This window comes from Protobothrops mucrosquamatus, unplaced genomic scaffold (assembly GCF_001527695.2).
Source record: "Protobothrops mucrosquamatus isolate PMUCROS unplaced genomic scaffold, P.Mucros_1.0 scaffold31, whole genome shotgun sequence".
Taxonomy (NCBI): Eukaryota; Metazoa; Chordata; class Lepidosauria; order Squamata; family Viperidae; genus Protobothrops; species Protobothrops mucrosquamatus.
This window is the reverse complement of record NW_015386415.1, coordinates 403,160-419,652: the sequence shown is the minus strand read 5'-3', so window position 1 is coordinate 419,652 and position 16,493 is coordinate 403,160. Positions and strand designations below refer to the sequence as shown.

The following is a 16,493-nucleotide window of genomic DNA, read 5'->3' as shown; positions in this document are numbered from 1 at the left end:
ACTTTATTACTACAATGACTTGGGACATTTCAGAATAATTTTTTAACAGTGACTGGAAAGATTCACTGCACAATTCCCTAAACAACCATACGCTCTTTCAAGCCTGTCTTATCATTTTTAACTTCTGCCTGCTACTGTGATACAACGAATGTCAAAAAAAAAAAAAAAAAGTAGGGTTCCTTCCACAGTGGTCATGCCTGAAAGACTAGTCTGGCTTTTGTTTCCAAACAGCATATATCACCATCGGCCCTACTACCTCGGGGTGAAGATCTTCACCCAGCATATTAAGCAATTGCAGCACAGGCCCAAAACACGTATGTTGCTATTACTGCAACAATATTCTGGGTGCTAAGAATTCTGGCTGGAATGTTCAGTCTCACAGAGATGAATTTACTGATAGAAAAGAGAAGCTAGTGGATGCCAGCAGAAGTGTGCTCCAGGGAGGAACTTGCAACCCACAACACTATGCACTGTTTTCAGACTTAGGCAAAGCAGATTTTGGTAATGTTGATGGTACAAGAAGTTTACGTGCAAGAGAATTGTGGAGCGGTCCAACATACTACCTAGCAAAATCCAAGAAGGAAACAGCAGTGGAAGGGGCAAGGGAGGGGACGCTACTGGCTCCTTATAGGCTGAGGCAGGCCTTAAGATGGTTCTGCAGCTTTATTCTCTTAATGCCGGCGCTTGAATAACCCTCATCACTGCAGATGCTTTGCAAGCTGCCCCTCTCGTCTGAATCACTGGGGCTGCTGCTGCTGCTGCTCCAGTCGAGGTCCCCTGTGAGATAGTCTGTGCTTTCCACGTCCACATCAATTTCTTCTGCAATAACAGGAAGCAATATCAGTTAGGCAATTCAACCATCCAGAGTCCCTCTTTGAAGGAGATGGGCGGTTTAGAAATGTGAAATATAAATAAACAAATAAGAATTTTTTGACACAGCAATGCATGTTGGAACTTGAAAGCGCGCACACCTTCACAAGCACCGACCAGCGTTTCCTCACCTCTGTCTGAATCTGACCGTTCGGAAGAAACTGTTGACCCTATACTGTCCATTCGTATACGCTCAATACCCAGTTTCTCCAGCTGCCTTTTCAGATGCCGCTGCTCTCGTTGCAACTGATCTATTTGGTGTATTGCTTTTCTGTCATAATCTTCAAGTTTCTGTGGAAGAAAACAGGCCCTGAGCATTAAACATTCAATGCCAAAGCCAATAGCTTTTATCAGAGGAGGGAACTAGAGGGGGGAACTAGTTCAAGGGCAGCTAACTAGCCTTAGCAATTATCTCTTCCTCTCTTGCCATTTTACTTTTGTTTTCACATCTGTTTTGAAGTACACTTTAAGGTGGAATCTTTTGCACCAGCTTGTCATGATCTACCTAAAAATGTACTCCAAGGCTTAAAGTTGGAATGTGCTCATCAAATGTGATATTAATTTTAACTGAAATGTCAAACATTTTATTTTTTCTCCATTATAAGCACGATAGCTTTAACTCACCTTTATGTGCAATTTAGCTTTTGTTAGTAAACTCAATGTAGTATGTCTACTGGATTCTGGCCCAAGAGGCACCAGCCCTTTAAGCTTCTCCAGACACAATCGTAGATGAGCACGCCTGTTAATCAAAATTATGTGGGCATGAGATTTCAAAAACATACATCCATGACATTTCTTAAACTTAACTTTTGTTAATTTAAGAATGTTGGAAAGTATTCCTGACCAAAAAAGAACATCCATTTGTAGATGTGTTATAAATGCACAAGGCACAATGAAGTATAATTTATGTTCTTTCAACTTCTACCGATTCTAAGGGAGAAAATAAAAGATGTGCTTAAATCTGCCTTGGATAGAAGAACTGAATTTGAGATCAGGCTGCATGACTCAGAATTGAAATTCAGAAGTTATTTTATTGGGTCATGATTTTACTATTTAAACAACTGGGTTTTACTTAATGTAATTAATGGTCAGACAAGTTTACTAATATTGAATGAAGATCATTTCTATAAAAAGTACTAAAATTTGTACTTTATTACATGTTTAACTGAGCAAGAAGTAGCAGCTTTATGTTTAAATTGGGAAATTTTATTAACAAAATCCCTAGAACTGATTCTTCAAACATAAAATTGGAATGAAATGTTTTTGTTAGAACAAATAATAACGGAAAGTGGACTGTCAATCATGAAATAAACTGAGATTCCCCTAATTAAAAGTTGCAGATACAACTCAGGCCAATAATAATAGTTGGTTTAGCTCGCTTTAAGTGTTGTGCCATAAATTCATACATGTCCTCTCACTATTATTTTATTTTTGTATTAAAAACAAAATGAATTTGAAAAGAATTTTAAATGAAACTTTCTAAAGAAAAGGAAACAAGAATTGCAAGCTGGATAAAAACTCAGGCCATCTAATATTCTGTTTCCTCAGTAATCAGCCCAGCCAGGAAGCCCACAAACACGATCCCACATCTTATTCTCCCGATAGTGGCACTGAAAGAGATGCAGTTAATGACCCAACGCCTAATAAGTACTTCTAAATGTTTAATAGTTTGAAAAAAAATTCAGGAAAAGCCATGTTCCAGTAAATATACACATGAATATTACATTCTGGCTTCAAAGAATTTTAGTAGAAGTGTACAAGTTTGCATTTGTGGTTAAGTGTTAAATAAATATCCACTACCCAGCTGCTCTAATGTTTATATTATCTAGCAATCCAAGAAAAACATGCAAGTAATCTTTAACAAACACATTCAGATGAGAAACTAATGTCACCAAGCTGAAAGTCTTAAATTTAACTTTAGATGCCATTTGTGCCAACCAACACAGAAGAACAATTTTATATAGAAATGCTAAACTGGTTTGCAACAATAAACTTGGTTCTCTTCCTGAAGTACCACACTCCAGACTGTTTAATATATAAACAAGTGTGAGTTTGAGTAGCAAGAATAATCAAACCACAAACTCTTTCTTATGGTGAGGGATGTAGTATGTCAGCTGGAAATGCGTACTGAAATTCTGACTTTAGGGTAGAATAGTATTCATCAGAAGTAATAATATTGCAAAGGATTAAGACCACCAACACAAACATCTGTCAATTCTACTTAATTGAGATCAGCAGCCAGAAAAACTAGATCTGCACTGTTGTAATTTGCTTCAACACGGCATGGTATAATTTAAGGATGCTTGTAGAATTTAAATATAAACTGTTTCCGAAACACTTACCTATTCTTCTCCATTTCATTATGTGTTGATCTTAAAGAGAAAAAAGAGGATCAATTAGTTAGCAACTATGGAATAAACATGCATTGATAAAAACTAAATATACACAATAATTTCTACTAAATTGCCACTGCTAGTATTTATATATATCCTGACTTTTCTTCAGGAATTCATGATGGCACTTTTCTCTCCCTTATTTCCCTAAAAGAAGCACTACATGAGGTAGGTGGGCTGAGGGAGAGCTAGGATCACACCGGTGCTAGTCCAACTTAAGACTATAGCACAGTGGTCGCATTTCTCCTACAAAATCTTATAACCGTTAAGGATCCCATTGAGTACTCCAGCTGTATTCCCCCCCCCCATTTAACTGCAATCCCATATTACTTGATTTAGTACTTGTACAAAAAAGATAAACTTAGCAAGACTTGTAGTCTCTGAATCTACAATATTCCAGACTTTTCTTACTGTTTTAGATTGTCACAGTAGGACTGAACCAATCTATAGCCTCCTCCCAATATTCATTGAAAAACCATCTCATGAACATTTAAACTATTTTTCTTAAATTACTTTTGCTAATTACTATTAATAAAGATATGCTACTAACATATCATTGGAAAACACTGCAGAAATTACCTCGCTACACTAAATGCCTCTCAAGATTTTATCTGTGCTGCTGAATGGTGACTGAGTAATTATGTAGAAAAACATTTTCTTAAGGTCAGTTGAGCAAGTTCCTGAATTTCCTAAGGTCCCTGAGGAATAGAAGCAACCTATTCTCCATAATGCCCGGTCATTGGCTGTGCTGGCTGGAATTTTGACTTCTCCCAACATATTCAAAACACCAAAACTATTCCTAGTTTTGTACAATAGTATTTTACTTTGCATGAAGTTACTAATTTTGTAATTATTTTGGTTAAGGCTTTTATACTATTAACATAGCCCACGTTTTTAAAGAAAAGTCTACATGGTTAGTTTTATCAAAGGACTCCGGGACTGTACAATTCAGTCTCAGCTCTTACATGGCATCACACAATTTCACACATTAAATAAAAGGGATGTACTTCTTGGAAAAACTGCATCTCAAGTATGTTTCAAGTAAAAGAGTGAGATAAGGGGAAAGAGAAACAGAAGACAGAGGGTTAATCCTGAAATTTCCTTTGCCACTTCCTGTGCCATTCTCAAAGGACAGAAAACATTATGTATTCATCTCGAAGCCACTAACCACTGACATCAAGGGTGACTTGCTTAGTTAGCTATGTTGGAAAACAGCAGCCTGAATGAAGCTCCTCCTCAGTTTTGCACATGGAACTGAAACACCAAAATTAGCTTTAACCGTTAGTTTGTGATCTCTAAAAGACAACAAACCCTCAACCAAAGCTAAATTTGCTTCTTAGTTCAGAGGTTTGTTCCAGAGGTTTGCAGTTGTCTCGAGATGTTAACTCTAAGCCAATGAGCACCAAGAGCCGTGGTGGCGCAGTGGTTAGAAAGCAGCACTGCAGGCTAGTTCTGCTGACTGCCGATTGCCAGCAGTTCGAATGTTACCCGCTCAAGGTTGACTCAGCCTTCCAAGGTCAGTAAAATGAGGACCCAGATTGTTGGGGGCAATATGCTGACTCTGTAAACCACTTAGAGAGGCTGTCATCTAGGGAGAACATTGTGTAAAGTTTTTAAAGGGGATAGGAGACTGATTAGCATGGAGTCATTAGTGCCAAAAAGGTTTGTTACTTTGTATTGTAATAATTAACTGTAGTATTATCTGTTGTCATTTAGATTCTGTATATCACCCAAAGTCCATGTATTGGATATCATACCTGGGCCAGTCAGTTAGTAGATGGAAGGGAACAGTTAAATAATTTAACTCTATGTTGCCCTCTAGTAAACGTCCATATTTCTGCAGCTCATACTGGTACATAGCAGCTCTATTTAAAGTATTCTGAGCACTTAAAACAAAAAGTACAGGATATAAATGTATCTTGCAAGCTATGACAGTTTTAAAAATTGAACATTTATTTTAGGAATTCCCAATCTTTTTATCAGAAGCCTTCTCTCTCATGGGTGGTACCACAAAAACCACTCCCATCTGTGATCATTATTTGTTCATGGATTCTAATAAGGGAAAAGTCACCTCAGTAGGAATGACTGAGGTGGGAGGAAATTAAAATCTTTTCTAGCAAGATAGCTGTTTTTTGCTTCCTTCCTGCTTAGCAGATGGCTGACTAGTTGGAGAACAGACAAAATAGGAATAACTCTGAAGGCAAATATGGTCACTGAACTACCTAGCAGTACTAAATTAAATGGCAATGTTGGTTTACATGACGCTAAATTAGGCCAAATATTGGTTGAATGGTTTGGAGTTTAGCACCTCATGCAAACTCTGTCCTTTGTCCTAATGAGTGTATCAGAGTAAGGCTCTAACATACTTCATTTGTTTGAGCACGGCATGTCACATGAGAACAATTGGGTTTTGTTACCCTGAATTAAATGTGCTAGGAGAATTCACCCAAGTAGTACTAGGTACAGGATAGAAAATACCAAAGATGTACTACAATCCCAAGCTTTTTCCCCCCCCCCCAAAAAATAAATCTTCCTTTTTCAATATAGATTTCATCTTTAACATGCTTTCACTAGAAAAGAGGGTTCAAGTACTTTGAAAAAGAACAGACTTCGAGGAAGCTCAATAATAATGCATGCCTGCTTTATTTCTAACAAACGTGATCTCAGGATCACTGAATACTTTTCTGAAATGGTGTCTCAAGAAGCACCACACACACTGAAGAGATCTGGTCATAGCCTACTGGAGACATCAACAGGAAGGAGGAAGTCAGGCTACGTTTTTTTCAGAACATCAACCCTCAGGCTCCCCTGGTTAATCCACAACCAAGAAGAAACAGAAATGAAAGAGAAAGGCATCAGCTATCCAATCGCCGGGCTTCAATTAAAGCTCTAATGAAGACTCACAGCTGGGCCACTAGGATACGTGGACAGCCAGAGTGGCCTCGGGGTGGAAGGTGCCGGGCGGCAACCAGGACAGCGCGGCCTCCGGGCCCGTTTAAGGCCGCTCTGGGCCAGACCCCCCCCCACGCTCAGCACCGGAGGGGGGGAGGGGGGAGGAGGAGGGGGAAGGGCAGGCCACCCGGCTTCCGAAGGGCTTCCAGGGAAACGGCCGGGATTTGGCCCCGCAAGTCAGGCCTGAATCGAGGAACGGCCAGTTCGGGCCGCGGAGGACCCGCCTTGGGCACAATGACAGCCGGGCGACTCTGGCCGCCGCTCCGCCCGACACGCTTCTCGGGCGCCGGAGGGGAGGGGGGGAGGGGAGGGGGCGGACCGGGGGAGGCTTGGCGCGATCGCCGCCTCGAGTCGGGGGTAGAAAAAAGGGGGGGAGGGGCGGACAAAATAGCATCATCCTGACCTGCTGCCGCCGCCGCCGCCGCCTTTCTTGGGCCTGCTCCTCCTCTTCGAGGCCTCCCTCTCCTTCGCGCTGTAGGGCAGCAGGGAAGCGTAGCCGTGCTCGGCTTCTGTGGAGAAAAACCGGCAGGCCCGGCGGTTAGGAAGCCGCGTCTCCTTTGTCTCGGGCCCTCGCGCGCCGCGAAGCTGCCGTTGCGTCCCGGCCGGGCAGCCGCGACGCCCGGAGGGGGGCCGGGGAGAGCAGGCCGCGCAGTCCCCCTGTCCCTCCCTCCCCCCGGGGAAGGGCGGGGGGCTACGGGAAAGGCCGCCGTGGCCTCCCTGCCGGAGGCGCTTTGTTCCCGGGGCGGCCTACCTCGCTCGCGGCGCTCCAGGAACTCGGCCGCCTCCAGCAGCATCTGGATGTTCTCGCACACCTGCGCGGCACCCGCCATTTTGCGCCCCGCGTCGCCGCGACGGGCTGGCCGGCTCGTCCTCGCTTCTCCGCTACGCCGCCGCCGCCGCCGCTGCCCCAGCGCCCGTCTGTGTTTACCCCACCTCAGCCTGACAGACTCGGCGCAGCCAAGCCCTCCCCTTGCGACCGCAGCCCAACCCGCTACCCGCCCAGCGCGGCCACGATTGGGCGCCAGGCGCTGCTTCCGCTCTCCCGTTTCTCTGATTGGTCCTTCGCGGAACAGAAAGGCCCAATCAACTCTATCTCCTCATTTGCTCCAGGCATTGGCTCAGTCGCTGAGAGGCGCCTCACAACGATAATCGTGCCGCTTGATTGGGCAAGCCCCACGATGACGTTCCCTTCGACGGTTCCGTCGCTATTCAGCTTTGCGTAAAAGGGAAACCTCATTGGCCAGTCTCCGCAGAGCAACATCCCGTAGCGTCTCTCATAGGTCTGAACTCCGTTCAGCCTTCGGATTGGTCAACTCTCCCAGGTGTCCCGCCCTGCTTATTGTGTTGGTTTCGATGCTTGGCCCCGCCCCTGGCCACGCGTTTGTTCTATGGTCCCGCCCAACCAGAAGGAAGTCAACATCGAGCCAGCGGGGAGCATGCGCATTGCTCGCCTCTCCCACCTCCAGGGCAAGACGGCCTTGCAAAGCCCAGGCGCCTCTTGCGGGCGGGTGCCGGTTCCCGGGGCTTGATGCAACAAGACCGACCCTGGTGCGATCCAGGATTGTAGGACTTCAACTCCCATAATTCCCAAGCCACACATCTTAAAGCCCCATGGCTAGGAATTCTGGCAGTTTTAACCCACACATCTTAAACTTGTCGAGTTTGAAAAACTGTCCTAAATTAGCCCAGGAGTGTTAACTCTGATCCCAAGGAAGTCTCCTCAGCATGAAATCACTACCCTGCTTGGTATGAAAATAGGCTTGCTGGTATTTTACCGGAGCAGCACATGCAACGGTGTGCAAGCCTCGAAGGATGATGCCTGGATGAACCTGGGCCTGCTGGGGCTCCCCTCTCCCACCCCCGTAAAAGGAGGGAACCAATCCATGATTAAGGCCCCCATTGCAGAGTGCAGCATTTAAAACCCCAAAACAATATATTGAGAAAGTACATCGTATTTACATTGATGTATTATTCATATATTTATTATAAATATATAATTCCATGGGTGCTAAAATAATTACACAAGTGGAAGTTCCAGCTTTTATCAGTTTTTTCAAGGTGGTTCTACATGTAAGCTCATCCCATTTTAAAATGTGACTCTCGCCTGTCTGCTTTATTTTTATGACACAACAGAGAGTAAGAACTAAAAGGTTTTAATTTAAATAAAAGGACCCGTACAAAATACTTTTTAGCAATATTTCACATTCCAGTAGCCAAAACAGCACCCTGAATGTCTTATGCAGGCTACTGTGTATTCATAACCCTTGCATCTGTTGGCTTCTAGGTTTGTCTGAACTTGTGGGTGGAATAAATCCCATTACCATTCTAGGTCAAAGGAAGCTAAGCATTTGATTTTAATTTGGATTATGCCTCTGCTTAATTAATTACTGAAGCAAACATAACTATTCAATAACAGCACAAAAAAATCCCATTTCTACCCAGAATTAAATCTTGTTCAATAAATATTACTCCCTACTGAGTATGCTTGCAACTGCAGCATCAAGGATAAGGTTTGATCCTGCCTTTGAAGAAAAAATTAAATCCATACTCTGCCAGCAACACGCACAGATCCCCCAAAAGCAGATTCCTCACCATGACATAAGGACCAGAAGTTCTACTGTATAGCTTCTGTCTGGATTGAAATATAATAGTACGCACTATATCCGAAGTCCGGAAGAGCCAGCAATCTGAGTGCTACTAGTCAGCTGGTGTAAGCTAGTTCGTCCCCTATGGTGCATCAAGGATAGGCACGCAAGTGCTGAACAGAGTGAACTAGCAACTTAGGCTGTGAGGACTGCATTGTGTGTCTAGCATCTGTAGATTTCCCTGACATTGTACGCCAAACGCTAAATAAATAAATAGTGGTTTGCAAATCACCCCCAGCCCATTCCCACCCCAGTTAGAAACCTTTTAGCTGTAACAGTGGTGCTGCTGGATTTTCATAATTATTCTTAAATTCTGCCCTAAAAACCCAGGCCATTATGCAAATCAAATATCCCAAACAATGCCAGTGAATTGCTGGAAAAACTTAAGGGCATGATGCAAGCATACAAGGGAAGTGCTTCAATCACTTGCTGGTTTGAGTGCCCTCTGCTGGATGGAGACAACCAATACAGGATCTGAACTACGTTACGTGGCTGAAGAAGCTACGTCCCATTGTGCCAAGAACCGATGGTCTTCCGGGCATTGTTTAAAAAGAATTCAACAATGGAAAAAATAATTCCTGTAAACATCAACATAGTTCAGGAATCAAAGTATTACCAATTTTTGATTCTGTCTTTTAGGAAAGTTGGTCTAGTTCAACTTTACTCAAGGAGGCAATCAAGATTTTTTTTAATTTAACTGACAATATTTAAAAGAGGAAACCTACAAATGTGGAATAGCAACACCAGAAAAACCACTCTGGATAAAGATACATTTGAGAGAGGAAAAAATTACCATCTTAGCCTAGGAAATGTAACTTCAAGGAATTATTCACAAAAATGACACCCCCCCCTTTTGGGTGACAAGATAAAACCTCTTAGCCAGACAGATGTGACTACAATGGGGTTTTTTATCGGTAAAACTGCAGACAAATCAGGCAATAAAGTCCAGGGGCCTGTTGAATCCACCTTTTCTGTTCATGTACTGCCTGCAACAAGAGAAACAAATGTGAGCCACAATATTTTCCACAATATCTCTCTCTCATATTTCTAAAATTTCACTAGGCACTGCTCATATATTAGTAAGCCCCACATTTTTAAATGGATTTTTATTTTAGAAACACAGTCAATATTCCCAGATAGAAACAAAATAGGCATATTAAGCCTGATACTTATTGCAGTTAAAAAAAAAACCAAACCACAAAAAGTTGTTTCTATTCTCTCTTTCTCTCTCACACACATTTAAGCAAAATCTGAAATAGCACCACAGTGTATGGGACAGACATACGAGTAGGTTTGGGGAAATATAAAAAATATAAAAATAGATCAAGGAGACAACCCCAATTCCAAATAACCAAGCAAAGACTCCAAGCTGGCTAGTGGCCATATTAAACTATTCACCACTGGATGGAAAACAGAGAACAGGGAAGCATGAATGGAGTAAATTGTCCTGGGTCTGGGCACACTTAGCACCCTGCATGCTCGCATATGTTGTTACCGATCACAGTCGTCACAATACAGAAGTGTCTGCAGAATGGAAGACTTTCATCAAAATGACAAAAATAGTGTTGTGCTACTGCAACACAAACTCTGTCCCTTTTGTACGTGTATATGCAAGGTCTAATCAAAAGAGTAACTCTCATCAAAGCTCTATTTGTTTTTTTACATATATCTCATATAGAAGTAAAGCTTCAAAGACACTGTTGACTTTTTGACCATGCCCTGCGGATGATGCCCTTACAAAAGTGTGACTGTCCTTCCGCTTCTGCCAGAAAAGCAGTCCACAGATCTAAGGTGCCAAATAAATGGGAGCCATGGACTGAGGCAGGTCAACGAAAGGAAGGCCAAAGGGGCTTGGAGGATTTTCAAGTGCCAAAACATCTTGGTCATCCTGGGATATTTGAGACTTTGACCAAGTGGGTCACTGAATGCCCAGATACCACCACCATATAAATGGCCCCATAAAAAAGTCGCCAGGTTTGAACTACCGTGCCAGCAATGGGCAATCGTGAATAGGGTTTGCCCCTCACGTGGCGTCTGCCGAGATTCACTACCTAAATGGGGCACAACATCATCCCCTCAGTGTGACTGTAGGGCTCCACATCCAAATCTTTCTTAAAGCCAGAAATCTTTTGTTTCTCAAACAGAAGGAACCCAAAGCAATTTTTGCAAAGATTGTGCTAATCAAGTGATGCTGAGCAAAGAGGGTCCAGCAGCTCCTATGCTCAGGGGCCAATCTGTTCAAGGGAATAAATGCCAACCTGTATTTCCGTTTCTGTGACACGTTTACAGCATAAGCATTTACAGATCCATCTACCTTCTTGCCCTGCAAGACCAAGAAAAAAGCAGTCACTTTCAAACAACTGATAGGATGGCAATCGTCCTCTCATCAATTTCTTCCTCCACTGCCAGCCCGACGTGTTTCACTTCCTGTTACTCCCAGTTCTCAGACTCAGCAGCAAATTTACCAACTACCCAGAAGCCGCAGAACAATGGGCAGGCAGGAGAAGAATTATATATATATATATATATATCTCAGAGGAAAGGCACAATAATAATGCAATTAAATCACTATGTTTCAAGAAATCTAGTCCCCTTTTCTGATTCTTTTTTTAATAACTTCAAATTTTCAGAAGTCTGCCAACTCTGCCACAAAGCCAAATTTAATTATGTCCAAAAGTTTACAGCCAGCAAACGTGCCCACCCCAGTTGGCTCCTGTGGCAGGGATGCTCCCTTTGCTTGAGCCATGGGCTCTTGACCTCTGGCACCATTGCATCCTGGGCTGCCTGAAGGGATTTTGACCAGGCAGATGTTGGTTTGTTTCATCTGGGCTTATTTTTAAAACAAGTTCAAGGCGTGCAGTACTGTAGCCATTTCTTTTTGGAACCAGGAGAAACGGGTAAAGGCTCTGCCAATTTCCCTTTCCAGGTAAGTCACAGGAAAACAGTCAAAGAGCAGGGGCATTATACAAAAATCGTCCCTCAGAACAGTTCCAACCTCTCAAAGTCGGCTTTTAAGGGCTCATTTTGCTTCATATCTATGGGGAAACAGTAAGCTACAGAAAAGAAGCTGTTCTCCACATTAGTTAGGTCTACTACAAAGAACTCTGTTAAGGACCTTCATTTTTTATTCATAGGGAAAATGCATATATGATAAGAATAGTTTCTTTTCCTTTATTGTGCTTCTTGGTTCTCCCGTCTTTACATTTTGCACGTTAATTTCAGGCGGTGTGGCACTGCCTTTCATCTACATGGTAGTGTACTCACCAGATTTTCTGGCTTGTGATATCTCAGAAGTATTGCTCAAACTGAACACTTAAATATTTTGCAATAAGAGTGGGTCTCTCTTTTTAAAAGCACAACAGAGTTTCTCAAAAGTTGGATTCAGCACTCACCAATGTTGTAATTTTTCTGCACAGTGCAGACATCTTTGCACATCCTGCTTGCAGCTTGCCACCTTAACAGCAGATATAGCTGACACAAACATTTTAAAATTTAAGGAAAAAAATCTGCTTGCCTTTGTGGTGTCAAATCCGGCAAATCCCATCATTTTCATCATTTCAATTTCTTCTTCTGTTTTGCCTTCCAGGTCTTCTTCTGCACAAGAAAACAAGAGATGACATGGAGATAAAATAGTTCATTCCCAACCTGAGCATGATCTAATATCAAGTTTAACAAATGATCCTGGAGCAGCAACACAACAGCAAACTCCTTGATTCAAAAACCAGGGCAACAGCAGCTTTTCCTGTATTGCTGCTGGGCCTGAAATGGATCTAAGCTCCAACTATGCTTACAGCTGGATGGCCACCAGCCTCACCATGAAAGGGATCTATGAGCAGTTGGGCCTAAACCTCACGATCCTTTTCCTCAGGAAACTGATCCCCAGAGAGAGACCTCATAAACTCAGAAGTTATTGCATTACGTCCAATGTGCTTTATTGCTATTATTTTGTTTCTCATTTGCAGTCCTGCAATTTTGAACAGAATATTGTCGGAAGTGCTCAAAAAATAGACCATCCAACAATAATTGTAATCAGGGAGGACTATGCATTGGAAACAGGTGCTACTTTATTAGAAGTGATCGATAATGATGCGGAAAACTTTTAAGGTTTAAACACAGGACATTAAGAGAGCGGGCATCAGAATTTCATTTTTTACTATGTGCCAGTGTTCACAGGAAAAAGCGACAATAAAGCTTATCTTATCTTATCATTAGCTCTCAGTAAAGGGATAGGGAGGTTTTGTCACTCCAAGACCAGGAAATGACCAAACAGTCCAGTGTGGATTGTTCAAAGGCTTCCCTGTCCAATGCACAAAGAGTGGAAACCGAGACCCCACAGCAAGGTGTGCCATCTATGTCGCTACCTGTGATTTGACGTTCTTTGCCTTTGACATCTTTGCTGTCCTCATCCTCTCGCCTTTCCTTCTGCCGGGAAGGAGAAGCAGAACTAGATCTATGCCGCCGAGGAGATCTAGAATGTCAAACCAGTGCAGGTTTCACTTTAACAGCAAAGAAAATGATGAGAAGTATTTGTATTATGAGACAAAAAGAAGAGTTTTTATTATTTTCAAATAACTAGAACAGGGGCATTAAAGCAGAAGCAAGGGACGCATGCTAGAAGTATAACTGCATTCTCATAAAAAATCATCACTGTTTGTTTTTCTTTAATGTAGGGATGTGGTAGAAAAAAGAACAGAGCTAGATCAGTTTGCCTATCACAGGAATGCAGTCCTCCTTGGAGAGGCCTCAAGATAGCACATACTGGGTCTGCTTATTCCTCACAACCTGAAAGACAGATTACACCAAAGGCTAGAGATTGCTGCATGGACACCCTAGTCCACATGAAACCATGTGTATTCACATTCTCCCTGCTATAGGGCTACCGTGTTTCCCAAAAAATAAGACCCAGTCTTATTTTTTTTTTGATCTCCAAAAGAGGCACCAGGTTTTATTTTTGGGGTGTGTGTATCTTTTCCACTCACCTCGCAGTGGCAGCATCGACAGCCTCGCCCAGCCAGCCTTCTTCTGGGGCCGAAGGAGCAGCTTCATTCTGCAGGTGGGAATGGAGCTCCAGCCTGCATTTCGCTGTCAGAGGCCTTTCTGGAAGCCCTTTGCAGCCGAGAACCGAGCTACGGATTCAATCCATAGCTCCGTTCTCAACTGCAGAATGAAGCTGCTCCTTCGGCTGCAGAAGAGGTGGGCCGGCGGGGCAAGTGTCGATCCATGGGAGGCCTGGCTGCAATGGTAAGTTCCAACCCACCCTAGCTTGATTTTTAGGCGGGCACCTCGCCCCAAAACTAGGGCTTATTTTGGGGGGTAGGGCTTATATTAGGCCCACCCTCCAAAACCAAGCTAGGGCTTATTTTCGGAGTGGGTCTTACTTTCGGGGAAACACAGTACCTAAAGATGTGACCAAGTGGGGTTTGACTCCTGGTGAGGACACAGATAACAGCCAGGTAATATTCTTGGCAATGACATGCCAGGACATTGCCTAGTGTCTTCCTTAGAGACACTTTTCAAGATCCTAGTCTAGCTACACTATTCTCTGATCTCCCACCCAGACACCAGGCCTCATTCTCATTAGCTTCGAGTCTAGGCAAGACAGCCCTGCACGGTCACCTAATGGGACATTCAGACAAGGAGCATCTAGAAACCAGATAAAACCCTTACTTCAGTCAATGACCGTCATAAAATGAGAACTACAAAAATTTACAATCATTCCAGTATGGACAGCCTATATAAAATTTGAATTACTAACACAGAGCTGTATAATTGTTGTATTCTTAAGCTCTATATGGAAATTATATTTCTAATACTATGCAAACTATTAGACAACACAGTGCAGCAAATATATATTTATGTATAAAATATGAAAAATAACTACGGTAGCAAGAATATAGCATCCTTGTAGTTGTATGTTATTAATATTAAAATGATCATCTTGATGTAAATTATCCAATTCCTTTGTTTTGATTGTCAGACCTAAATTATTTATTTGGGTACAGTTATAAACATCAGCTAGCTATGCTTGCAAAAACCCTTATAATGAGCAATAAATTTGTAGCCATGATACTAAGGAGTAACTTTAATTTGATTACAATTTAATAAATGAACAGATATTAGAAAAACAGTAATTATATACATTTTTCTTTTTGAAATAATTGGTAAAAGAATCTCAGTGAGACTGCACAATTTCTAAAGTCTGTTTAGATAAGGCATTTAGAAGAGTTTTGATGTTTCCAAATTTATATTAGATGAAGTAAATAATTCTGCTCCGTCATAATTTCCCACAACAATGGCAGTCAGCAGGGCTATTCTTATTTAAGCTTCCTACTATTTATGGAACACAGAGTTATTTGCTACGGTACCACCATTGTCACTTTCTCACCTGGATCTCCGTCTATGTGGAGAACGAGAACGGCTTCTCCTTCTGTCTCTTTCTCGAGATCTTGATCGCTCCCGTCTCCTCCTCTCTCTTTCACGTGAGGTGGATCTGGAACGCCGACGTTCTTTTTTACAGAGTAAAACAACAGATGTAATAAGTCCCCTGGACTGAAGAGGAATATTTTTCCTAAACTAATACATTACATCTAAAATACTTCAGCAAATTTGGTCCTCCAGATACAGATGCTTTACAGACTGCTCCAATGTTAAATAAATACTCTGAGGGATCCTTAGTGCTCTCTGAGCTTGTTTTCTTGCAGACATTTAAATAATACTGTTTTTTTAAACTGAGTTCTATGCTTTTATTCAACTCTTCTTCTATGAAACTTACGGTATCATATAGAGTTAATTCCAATTTCTCTTGGTTTAGAATAAGCAAAACATATTCAAAGGAAAAACATAAAAGGTATTTTGCCATCAACAGTTATGTGTCATTTAAAACACCGTTCTACATCCTGCAATGTTCTCTTAAAAATGAACAATAGACCCGGAGGATACTGGAGAAAAGATACTGGTCATAAGCATGGATTAGGCTAGAAAAGAAAGTAGCGCAGCTTTGATAGTAAAACACAACTGGCTTTTAGCTTTATATTATTATTATTATTTTTATTATTTATTTGATTTGTATCCCGCCCTTCTCCTTACCGGACTCAGGATCGCATGAAAATTACAAATGCTACCTTCCAGACATTTCAGTCAGTTTTTTTTTTAATTCAACCTTAACTCAAGGGCGAGGAAATGAGAGGAGATGGAAAAGGCCAGGCCTCTGCTGTGCCAGATGAAAACGAAAGGCCCCTGTTCTCCCCCCCCCATCGGTCCACAGCCGGAGGCCAAGAGGCGCAGCCCATTTTTCCCCAAACCGCCCGGGGGGGGGCTCGAGGGAAGGAGACCCGGGGGCCTGCGAGGAGGGTCTGCGCCGCGGCGAAAGGCAGCCACCGCATCCCCGCTAAATGCGCTCCGACGGCCTCGGAGGGCTGCCTCTCTGGAGCATGGCGCGGGGCCCGGACTGGGCGGAGGGAAGAAGGCCAGGAAGCCGCAGACGCGGAGGGCCCCCAGAGGAACCGGGCCCCGCCGCCCCACAATCTGCCCGCGAGGCTCACCCCTCCGCGGAGGCGACCGGGAGCGGCTGCGGCCCATCGCGACTCCTGCCCGGCGCCCGACGGAGGCGAAATGCGCTTCCGGCGCTTGCTCC

The 16,493-nt window shown here is 42.9% G+C and overlaps 2 protein-coding genes across 2 annotated transcripts; both read right to left on the bottom strand.

The window, feature by feature from the left end:
• Nucleotides 1-625: 625 nt before the first annotated feature.
• MXD1 (MAX dimerization protein 1) lies at nucleotides 626-7,060 on the bottom strand. Its single transcript, XM_015811160.2, has 6 exons — nucleotides 6,967-7,060; nucleotides 6,619-6,724; nucleotides 3,213-3,242; nucleotides 1,495-1,609; nucleotides 1,002-1,161; nucleotides 626-819 (listed from the first exon to the last, which is right to left on the bottom strand). The coding sequence occupies exons 1-6, from the start codon at nucleotides 7,043-7,045 to the stop codon at nucleotides 626-628; spliced, it is 684 nt and encodes a 227-aa protein (XP_015666646.1). The 5' UTR covers nucleotides 7,046-7,060.
• Nucleotides 7,061-9,190: 2,130 nt separating this feature from the next.
• Nucleotides 9,191-16,493, bottom strand: SNRNP27 (small nuclear ribonucleoprotein U4/U6.U5 subunit 27). The gene is made up of 6 exons (XM_015811131.1): nucleotides 16,402-16,493; nucleotides 15,246-15,366; nucleotides 13,222-13,328; nucleotides 12,375-12,454; nucleotides 11,119-11,183; nucleotides 9,191-9,846 (listed from the first exon to the last, which is right to left on the bottom strand). The coding sequence occupies exons 1-6, from the start codon at nucleotides 16,436-16,438 to the stop codon at nucleotides 9,792-9,794; spliced, it is 465 nt and encodes a 154-aa protein (XP_015666617.1). The 5' UTR covers nucleotides 16,439-16,493; the 3' UTR covers nucleotides 9,191-9,791.